This window comes from Netta rufina, assembly GCF_964035555.1.
Source record: "Netta rufina genome assembly, chromosome: 21".
NCBI classification, from domain to species: domain Eukaryota; kingdom Metazoa; phylum Chordata; class Aves; order Anseriformes; family Anatidae; genus Netta; species Netta rufina.
Window position 1 is genome coordinate 9,906,277 of NC_140145.1, and position 11,429 is coordinate 9,917,705.

The 11,429-nt window shown below is 40.4% G+C and overlaps 1 protein-coding gene across 7 annotated transcripts in view; it reads right to left on the bottom strand.

The window, feature by feature from the left end:
• Positions 1–10,149, bottom strand: part of BCAS3 (BCAS3 microtubule associated cell migration factor) — a 353,753-nt gene extending 343,604 nt beyond the window's left edge. For 6 of the 7 annotated variants that reach the window (XM_084299392.1, XM_084299390.1, XM_084299391.1 and 3 more), the window contains exons 1-5: positions 10,095–10,149; positions 8,882–8,969; positions 6,251–6,305; positions 4,179–4,254; positions 2,363–2,469 (exon numbers count right to left, since the gene is read on the bottom strand). In XM_084299392.1, coding sequence (XP_084155518.1) covers positions 2,363–2,469; positions 4,179–4,254; positions 6,251–6,305; positions 8,882–8,952 — 309 coding nt within the window. In that variant the 5' untranslated portion in view covers positions 8,953–8,969; positions 10,095–10,149. Of the gene's footprint in view, positions 1–2,362; positions 2,470–4,178; positions 4,255–6,250; positions 6,306–8,881; positions 8,970–9,877; positions 9,900–10,094 lie in introns of those variants that run through there. The other variant, XM_084299389.1, reaches the window with a different exon arrangement.
• Positions 10,150–11,429: the final 1,280 nt, after the last annotated feature.

Sequence of the window (11,429 nt, forward strand, 5' to 3'; positions counted from 1 at the left end):
CTTAGGATGGAAGGTACAACATTTCCACAGTCGGCATTTTCTTCCACTTCACTGGACTTTCACCCCCATTAAGAATACCTCCTCAAAAAAATGAACAATAAGAGAAACTTTCTTGCAATTTCATTTTATTTTTCCTACATTATTAAACACTATCAAAATCTAGGGATTATGAATAAGTGCAATACACTGGGAAAATACAACCTGACTGCACTGTCCTGCTGAAAAAGGAGGTAAGAGCAGGCATTCCATGGCCTAGCCTGTGGCTAATCCAGACACAAGAAGAAAACAAACAAAACAACTAAAAAAAACAATCCTCTCCCACTGGGAAACATGGATAAATTACATCATACTACCTACCTGAAAGTACCAGTGAACAGACTTACTCCACATAAGCCAGGATAAGCGTGAAGTAGTTTAGCTCCCATTTGTTAGTAAAATCCACCAAATTATTTCACGCTTACTGCAGTGAACCATGGGTTAAGAGTTTAAACGCAGATGGCTAATGCAGAACAGGTTACACTGAGGTAATCAGTTCATGTATCAAAGAAATGAGATGCACTACTGCTTTCACTCTTGCTTGCCTTATACATGTAGGATCCCATCTCACAATGAATTTCTCAAGAGCATTGATACAGATAGCTCTTACAAAGACACCTTTCATTCGGACACAGAAAGTCACTTAAGAGGGATGCACAGAACTCTCACCTCTCCACAAAGCAAGGGCATGTTACAGATGCGTGCACACACACACAAAGCAAAACAAAAAACTGTCTGCCAGACACAAAGCTCTTCTTACTGTATGTACAGCGGCCAGGACAAGTCCGATGTCACCACGATGTACTGCTGTACATTTTTCGGAAAATACACACTTATTTGGACAATAATATTTCAGCAGGATAATCTGAGCTGTTTTACAAAAATTCTTTAGCTTAAATCTAAATGACTACTCACAGTCTCTTAACTAATTGATCACCTTGCAGTATAGAACTGCAGTAAGAGCAGGAGGTATTTCCTCGTTAGCTCGGTATCTTAGTGACACCTAATGTCCGTTTTCTGTAATACACTTCAAAGAACAAAGCATTTCTGAACCATTTTAATAATCTATTTTGTATAGTAATATAGAATTGGCCTGTGTTCAAAATGTTGTACAAAACTTCAAACTATGAAACGATTTTTAGTGTTCAAATTCTTTCCAGTGTTAGATTTTTTTTAAAAAGTGAACAAGCAACAAGCTAGCTTTGCTACATCACACGCTTTTCTGCCCTAAGAAGATAAAATAGGAAAACAACACGAAGATATGTTTTGCTCCATTTAAGACAAAGCCAATAAAGTTAGAATTAGCCATGGTTTCTCAGGACATACTAGCAGATAGAGATTCCAATATTATACTGAAATTTAGTAAAGTGCACCAGATCTTTGTTTCTATTAAACCCTCCTTCAAATGCCAAAGCTCAGCAGTTTTTCTTCCTTAGCTCCAGCTAACAATATGTAATTAAGAGGGGAAAAAGCCAGCCCTCCCACACCCCAGTAAACTCCATTAGACAGTGCTTATCTTTTGGTGTACAAAATAAAGAGTATTTTCTATTACAGCACCTACGCTACTGGTACATAAACTTGTCCTACACAGCTAACCCCTAAGTCATACAAAAAGATACATATTTCAAAAAAGCCCTGCATTTTATTAAGAGAAAGAACTCCATCCTCACTACATTATTTTGAAGAACAAGGTGTTATGAGCAAAACTTTTTTTGAGTTAAGAATTTTATGACCTACTGTATTAAACTTTATTCTATAGTTCAAGAAATTTGGGGAAAACTCCCCAAATTAAGACCATGTGTTCATAAACCATTCTGAAGCACAAACTGCAGGGTGTGTATGACAGCATAAAATCAAACCCATATGCACATAGAGACTTATAATAAAATTAAAATTGCAAATCATGTACATGACAAACACTGTGATTGTAAAATACTATTAATACTGTCATGCTTGCATTCCTAGGACAAACAAATTCTTTTCATATTTTTCCACCCTCTTTTCCCTTCTGTAGGTTAAAAAGATTTGTCCTTTCTGGAATATAAACTATTCTACAATGTCATATGCTGCTCCCAATTAGACTCTGAAAATTTACCTAAAAGAAATCATTTGTAATAACCCCTCAAATCTGAAGGTACAGGAATTCAAGTGTTTGATCTATGCTCAGTACTAATCTTAAGATAAGCACATTACATGCACAGCACATGGCACTGATAGTAACTATTGGCTCTACTCACTTTAGTAGGAAAAAATAAGATTAAAGTACTGGCACACCAGTACAAACAAAAACACCCCTGTCATAGAAGAGAAGGTAACTGGTACTCACAGGTATGCTCCAGATTTGCATTCCATCACTGTAGCCAATCATCAGCAGTAATGGTGGTTCATTCCCAGTGCTATGTATTTCATGAAACTCCATATTCCTTGACGTATCTAAATTGGGTTTAAATATTAAAGACATTACTTAACAGGTTATGATCAGCTATGGTTAGCATCAGCTATACTAGAGGTGTTTTCTCACTAGGCATTTTCTCAATGCTTGCTCCCATTTTTGTAATTAAAGGTAAAGAGAAGTGTCTTAATTTCTTACACTGAAACAACACTATATTTTTAGGCAAACAATACATTCATTGAAGTGGAGAAAATATTCTTTATCAGTTATCACAAATACCTCAAAAACTTCTGTAACTCTTTCTCCAGTCATTAATAAAACATGGCCAACGTTTCAAATAGAGAAAGGATCATTAAAACAAACATTAACAAATACTAAAAGTACAAATGCACAGACTGATCAAAGCTCTTTCTTAATACTGTATTAATAATCTTTATATCAACTTCATGAAAAGAAAGAAATCCCCAGGAACAAAAGTGCTACAGAACATAATAATGAAAAAATTAAGCTTTTCTCTAACACCCTTTAAAACTACATTTTCAAGACTGAACAAAAGCTCATTGCAAGCATGTGACCATCAAAGAAAGAGAGGAAATATTCAGGATGGTAAATGACCATGTACGCAGGCCCAATCAGATTAGGCTGTGTAAATTCAATTTACACTGAATACGACAGATTCTGAAGAATATGCTAAAGCATTTCTGTTACGCTGTAGAAAAGATCCTAAAGAGAGAATGACCAAGAATTTTTGAAAATAAACAAAAGAGGAAAAGATACACTCAAGGAAAAAAACTTCAACCAGCCTTAAGCTGGACATAAGGCCATGTACCAGTTGATTGGTGTTTTCTAGTTCTAACAATCATGAATTTATGAACTGACAGGCTCTGTGCCATTTCAACAGCTGGAAAACATATAATCTTCCCTATTAACCTATTGGAAAAACTGAAAATTCCCCATCATAGCTCTGGCTACGGTTTCTATTACTTCATATGAGACCAGAATGAGCCTTTATCATAGAGCTCTATGCAGGAAAGAAAGACAGTAAACAAGGAACAGCACAAGCAACTGCTAAACGTTTGATTAATGTGAGTAGTTGCTTGACAGCAGCATTCAGTCTTTCCCCTTCAGTCTCTAATCTTTGTGTGTTTTTTGTTTTTTGTTTGTTTGTTGAAAAAATAATAAATAAATTTTAAAAAGCAGCTGGGATAGACAGAGGTAAAACACCTCTTTTCTTATCTGAAGATGTACTTTATTTGATACAGTTAGCAAAAGCCTATGACCATTTCCTCTTCATGTCTTGACGCTGAACACCAGTTGCCAGGCAGTAGTCTTTGCTGATGACTAAGACACACTGGAAGTGGTAAGTTAACATTTTAAGAATATTTTGTGGCTACGCCTTTTTATTTCCCTGAAAGACATGATAGAACTGTCTGATCACTCTCCCTATCAGCTCCTCCTTTTTAGGTTATTATGAATTCTATCACATCACTTAAAATATATCCAGGACTTGGACTGGATTCACAGGTAAAATAATCTGGCTTTGAAACCAAACAGTGGACAAAATAAATTCAGTTCTATGCTCTGTCTTCAACTACCTTAAGGAAAGAAAAATGACTTCTTCATTCGGTTTGCCCCTCTTCCTAAACAAGTTCTAGTTTGCCTTCAGATGAACTGGCAAGACCTATTTGTTTTATTTCCTATGTACTGAATAAAAATACAGTTATTTACTGATAGAAAAATGAAACCATACCATTTAAATCTGCATTTTCAAATCTGACCCAAATGATCTTCTCCTTTTCTTCTGCTGGTGGGGTACCACTGTAGGCCTGGATGAAAAGCAAAAGAGTTGAAATAAAGTTTAACACCTATTTTTTCTCCCTTTATAGACCAAAGGAGTGAATGTAAACTGAAAAAAATAATACTAGTAACATTGAGATACCTGTCACAAGTATTACTGTGAGGTTTTGTTTCAAAAATCAATGGATTTTTGATCAACATAATCCATACTAAATTCTAACTAACTCAAAAATTCTAACAGCGCTTACTGAAGTAGAAGTGACAAGCTACATATATATAACAGACAGCTTTCTGGAGCAGGTTAGAAACACCACATGACCTACAACAATGTAGTCAAGCTAAAATACAGCGATTTCTACAACCTTTAACTTTTTGTTCTTAGAGCTAGTGCACAACAGCTATGCTAGAGGTTCTCATGTGAGGCATTTTTACTTCTAAAGTTCTTTTTTTTATTCACTTAAAGGCTTTGTAAGCAAGACTGAGAGAAGAAAGAGACCTTTACTACAGTTTATTTTATTGGCATGATCTAGTTCTATATGTGACATCTTTAATATAGCCATTTAAAAGAGAATAAACTCTAATTCCAGAAGAACAGCCCCACATTTCAGTTCTGTGTTCCACAGATTCCCATAAGAAGATGAGATACAAAAAGAAACTGTGAAGGAGACCTGCAGTGTTTCCAAGCTGCATGTTTTACAGTTCTCAGGAGAAACTGCAGTAGTAAGAACGTGAGCTACAGTAGAAATACCATCACTTCCAAATGAATTATGGCAAAATACTGTGCAGTACATTGGAATAAATATGAAACGAGTTCATATAATCACTTTATACATGCCAGAAAAGCAATAACATGAGCTAAAAATACAAATTTAAAAAATAAGTGTGGGTATTGCTTTCCAAAACAAATCACATTCCATGCTTCCAAGGCAAACTGATTTGTAAAATAAAACACAGACTGTATCCTTTAACTACAGAGGAAAAGAAGGTGGGGGAAGGATGCAGCAATCTTTTAAATTGACAGTTTGACTAATTTAATTTTGACCATGAGTCCAAAAATGCATTTAACAAGTCAATATGAGTAAGAGGATTTTTTTTTTAAATATCATTAAAGAAATTCATGACTTCAGTTATTCAAGATAGTCATTCAAGTAAGAACCAAGATAGTTTCCTGAGGCTACTGGCAACTAGCTGCAATACTTCTCCACTAGTGACTGTAGCTTTCCGAAGAGCAGCAAAACAAAATTAGCTTCCCTTTGGTACTGAGAGGCCCATGAGCAATACAGAAGTGACCATTCCAGTTCCATGCTGCTGTATTTCCTATTACCTGTGGAAACTATGATCAACAGCAGACAGAAGCACTGTAGTTGTTTTTTTGTTTTTTTTTTTTATTTTGGTGGAGATTTTTGTTTGTTTGTTTTGTTTCAGAGGAAAAAAAAAAGAAATTAAAAGAAGGAAGAATGCCCCAAGAGCCACGACGCTCCCAAAGCAAGTTAAGCAAACAAGATTTTGAAAAAAGGAGCAAAGGAGGCAAAAGAAACTCTCTCCTTTTCAGCCAAAGATAAAGGCTGACAAAGAGTGACTATCAATTTGTCCCAACACCAATTCTGCCAGCAGAGCTCATACACAGGTTTCCAACTACAACCCAGAAAAAACACATTTGTAAGAGGCAGAGCAATTATTACGCCCACTCTCTTCTCTCCACAACTATTCTGTTGCCAAAATTATCACAGGAAAAGGCAGCAATCTTCTTCCTGCTATTTATATGGTAGCTCTTCAATTTCTGGGCATCTAAGACTTTCATTTAAATTAAGACCTATCAGAGGAAGTCTCTAGGCCCAGTTTTCAGATAGTATGCAGTTTGTGCTTTCAAAAGCCTGGTCTCAAAATTTATAGTAACATAAATAAATACGTAAGTAATAGAAATAAATAAGTAAATCATGTTTTTAATATTTTGGTGCACCTGGCAGCGACTTCAACTGCTCGGTATACTTTGCATACTGAAGACTTTTGAATATGTACACATACCTGTGGCACAACATCTTGAAGAAACGTAACAACACTTTCCATGTATGACTGTTCCCTTGAAAACAGAAGGAGAATGTTTTACTACTGAAGTTCAGAAATGGTTGTGAATACACTAAACAAGACATATCACCAGAAAAGACACACATTATGTTTAACACAAAGAAAAATACTAAGTATTCAATGCAGTTACTTAACATTCTGTCAAACACTGATAATGTATGTAGTGGCCTAGAAGTATGTATAAAGTCAATTATTTCATTATTCCATAATGAAATAACTGCTCTGGAAAAAGTATAAAATGTAAGTCAAGAAATAAACCACTTTCTCCACCTCAGACTGAATGATGAAAGCAAAACAGGAAATTATTTCTCAGTATTTTTCTACTTGATTTGGACGTTATACCATGAATAAGAGGACTTGAGCTAATGGTTGGAGGTGCCCTTGCAGGGCAAGTGAACTTTCTGACCTCACATGCACTATGTACAATGATGAAGTAAGTGGAAGTGGCAAAGGATGGAACAAAACCCTAACCAAGAAGTGTAAAGAGATATTTCCCAGTTATGATTTTACAGCTTGGGAGGCTTATTCCTTCTTGGAATTTCATTAGCAGCAATGATTTAGAATAGTATATAGTGTAAGTATAGTGTAATAGTATATAGTGTATACATTTGTTCTGGTAGATTTAAACTAATGTTTTTATTAGCTTAGTCTTGCATGAGCAATGAGGCTCTTGTGTAACTGCTGAGCAACGTACAACATCGGATGATTGTATTAGATGGTGTTGAAACTACAGAAGAAGTTTGTGCTTTCTGAAATGGCTAATACTGAAATATGCTGGCAACAACCTCTATGCTCATGGAGTCTGAAAAACCAAAAAAAAAAAAAAACCAACCCCCACAAAAACAACTTTCTTTAGGTAACGGCTTCAGCAGCTCCCAAGCTTATTTGTATTTTGGCAGGCCATTAGTGTTTTCTTCTTGTGCTAATGCAAGATTTCTAACAGCAGCAAGGAAAAACTGAAGGTAGGGAAACCTAGGTTCTTGTTAGCCAAAGGCATATGTGTTTTCTATTTGCTTTCAGGAACTATGCAACGTATGATTCTTTTAACAGAAATTGGAGTGTTTAGTAGTTAAGAATGAAGTACTCTCCCCTATATAACAGCAATACCAAAGATACTATAAGTCAAATGCTGCAACACTTGGATCAGCTTAACTAGTTGACTCCTCTCTGAGAACAAAAACGAATCAAACCCCTGCAATTTTAGAGTTCAGAAAGCTTATTTCAACCACTGACTAAACTAGATTTCGTTCAGCAATCCAAGGATTAGCGAATCAAATGAATTTTGTTCTACTGCTTTAAGCACAGGCCTTACAAATAAACTGTGGTTTCTAGTGCTGATTCTTCTTTGATTTATGTAGGTCACCAAAACTGTCTTTGAGCCCTTCAGAGCCCTTTATTACCTACCAATAATACTTGTCTATCTTACGGGTATAGTATTAAGTAGCGTTTGAAGTTCCCACGTGGATGCCTACCAGCACGTGTCATACTGTCCTCGTTTTTCAGTTCATGAAAGGAGTACTGGTTTGTTGTTTGTTCCCCCACCCCCAAACTACATCCTGAAACAAAGCTGACGTTTGGAAGATGCTTTATTCACTGTGTGTACTCTAAATCCCTCCTAAAGTTAGAAAAACTTCCACAGAAATTTTTGTGCTTTGCAAAAAATGTATCAAAAAACACACAGAACACTTCACATTAGAACATTTAAAATCCATAGTAGAATCAGGTTCAAAAAGTTTATTATTTATACATTTTTCTTCTTTGTAATTTCACTACCATCTTCCGTCTATAACAATTTAGGAGTTTAGCATAAGCAGCAGAAGTCTACAGGGTGCTGCACGTTGCTCAGCATATATAAATTCTCATATAAAAGATAGTACTTGAGAGTTTTGAAGTGAAAAGATACAGCTCATGAACGAGCCACTATATTTAAACAAAAAATGGTATGGTAATCCTATTATTACAGTGTTTTTATTATTTTTCCAGTGAACAAGCTTACTTGGAAGAAAAGCAAACAGATGAGTTTGTTGAGAGATTCCACAATATAACAAATACTTCTTTTACATAGCTGCAAGACAAACCTCTAACACAATTTATTGTGTTACAGTGCTAGGTTATATGTTTTAATACATCCATCCCTGTGAGAAGGTATTATTACAACAACAGCAAGAAAGGAACATGGTACACATGTTCCCTCTAGCCTAAGGAAGAGGTTTGCAGCCATTAATCTATGGCCAGCGTGGTGTTTGTTCAACAAAATTGTGTAAGTAAACAACAAAACTTTATCTTAAAAAGTATTAGTCTTTAAACGGTACAACTCTGAAGGCTGACCAAAGGTTTTGGTGTATTACATTAAAAGCAGCCCATCGAGGGAGACAGTTTGACCTGCATAGGCCCAGGACACAGGAAAGCAACAATTGCTGACTTTCTTTTATTAGAAAATACTCAATGCAACACAACTGTATTGTCAGCAGAAGCTCTCACAGCTGGTTTTGCCAGAGTTTGGGCTGGGTTCTTCACATACGAGACAAAAAAACATTTCAAATAAAGGCTTTTCTTCCAGAAGGTGCTTACGTGACAGCTTGTGGACGAACCACTGCTCCTCCAGTACATCGACTAGGGCGGCGTGGAGATTCTGTCGCCATTGTTTCTTTGCAGATGCCTGTAAGAAACACATTTCTTTTTAATAATAATCCTTTGTATAACACTTGCTTACTATACTAGTTTTTCCATATTTTTTAGAATGATGAAGAACTCCTGAAGAAGGAAATAGCTTACTCAAACCTGTCAAACAATGTCCCTTTACAGCACTCTGACTTTTTTTTCAGTACTTCAATCAACACACCTCCTGCCATGTGTGTGAAAGCAAAAGAAATCAACACGAAGCAGCAAAGAAAATTTTCTATTTTATTATGAACTGTTTATTGAAGATAACGGTACAGAGATACAGGTATTATAGCATTACGTAAGACCGCTATTTATTGATAAGGCACGGTCTTAGAACATCCTGTGTATAAACACCAGATACAGTCATAACTGCTGCACAATGCGCTCATAAAATCTCTACTGGGTTACAGTGCAGGTAACACAAGAAGCACGATGAACCACATTTTACTTTATGTCATTTTTTTGTACCCCTGTCAAGTTTGCCTCCACACTTGTGGCGTTTCGCGCGTACACTCACCACACCTCCGCTGAAGAAAGGAGACACCTGAGGGGCCCCAGAGGTGCCAGGAACCCGCCCAAACACCGCGTCCCCATCAACCCACAGGCTGAAGGGCCGCCAGAGACCAAACCCCACCCGGCCCCAGCTGTCAGCGGGGCTCCCTCCCCGCGGTCCCAGCCCCTCGGAGCTCCGCAGCCCCCCCCCCGGTCCCACCCTGACAGGAGCCCCCCCGGGCCGGGTCTCGCCGAGCCCCCCTCAGCCTCCTCCTGCTGGCGGCGCCGGCCCCGCACCCAGCGGCCGAGGCGGGGTCGCCCCACAGAAGCCCTCCCGCGGGCCCCGGAGCCACGAACAGCCACTCTTAGCCATAAAAATAAATAAAAATACACAAATAAACCAGGACGCACCGCCCGGAGCCCCGCGGCGCCCCCCGCGCTGCCGCCCGCGCTGTCCGTCAGGCCGCAGCCGGCCGGGGAGCGCCGGGACCCCGCCGGGCACCCCCCGCGGCCTCCCCACAGCGGCTCCGCGGGGCTCCGGCCGCCGCCGCCACCCGCCCGGCCCCGGCTGCCGCCCGCCCCCTCAGAGCGGCCCCGTCCCGCCCCTCCCCGGCCCCGCGCCCCTCACCTGCCGCCGCCTCACTGACACTGTTTGGGACCCCCACGGGGAATGACACCCAGCGCACCTCAGGCCCCCAGCCAATCACGCGCCGCCGAGGGCGGGCCGCTCCCTGCGCTCATCCAATCCCCGCCTCGCTTTCCAGAAAGGGGCGGGGCGCGGAGAGGGATGGAGAGCGGCTGCGCCCTGCCCCGCCCCGCCCCGCCCCCAAGCTCGGTTGAGGCAGCAAAACACGGCCCGCGCTGCCCCCGCCGCCCCCCCCCCCCCGCAGCTTTGTTTACATCGAGATCTCGCGAGAGCCGCCGCGCCGGGCCCGCGCACGTGGGCGGGGGCGGGGCCGGCGGGAATGGGCGGGAAAGCGGCGGCCGGGAAGGGGGGGGGCCGCGGGAGGCGCTGAGGGGGCGCGTGGCGGTGGGCGCCATTTTGAGGCGCCATGTCTGCCCCTGAGGCGAGCTTAATAAATTGTTTGTATAAAATAAATCGACGTGTAGCCTGCTGCTTTTCTGTGCGAAATAGCGAATGTCAGGGCACTGGAGAAGGCTCCCCGGGAAAGGGGGCTTGGCTCTGAGCCTGACAGAGCCCAAAAAGTGTTTGAACACCACTCAAGACTCAGGGGCTTATTTTTGGGGAGGTCCTGTGCACAGCCAGCAGTTGGACCCTGTGCTCCCTTCAGGGCTTATTCTAGGATTCCTTCCTTGCTCTTCTCAGCATGAAGGAAGTTTTAAATTGTGGCTTCTCACCTCAGCAAGTTATCATCAAATCATTAAGGTTGAGAATCTTTAAGACTTTCAAAATCTCCCAGTCCAACCATCCCCCTACCACCGATGTCACCCCCTAAACCATATCCCTAAGCGCCAGGTCCAACCTCTCCTTAAACAACTTGTCCCATCCTAGGGGGAAAAAAGCGGGTTTTTTTCTGAACCACTACACACATTCAGCTGTTTTTTGATGCCAGGGAACTGTTTCCTCACACATGCTGGAGCTGTTTCACAAACAGCTTGTGGGACTCAGACCTGATTTATCAAATAGGGACTGCGGTAACACATCAGCTACACCCTGCCACGCTGCCCGCCTCAGCGCTGGTAATTAATTTCAGGGCCGTCAAATGATAACATACATGTAGGTGGAGAAAATAAACTGTAGCCAGTCCACATCAGCAAGGGAGTTTCTCTACTGCTGAGGAGCTTTGTGTGTTTAACCCTTACCTTCACTCAACAGCTCTCCCCGGAAAAAAAAAAAAAAAAAACTGTTTTTTGTCAAGTTTGTTAAAAGTGAAAAAGCAGGTGGCTGTCTCTCCAGCTGGACAGGCCCAAGTCTAGAATTGTCAGAAAGAAACAGAAGGAG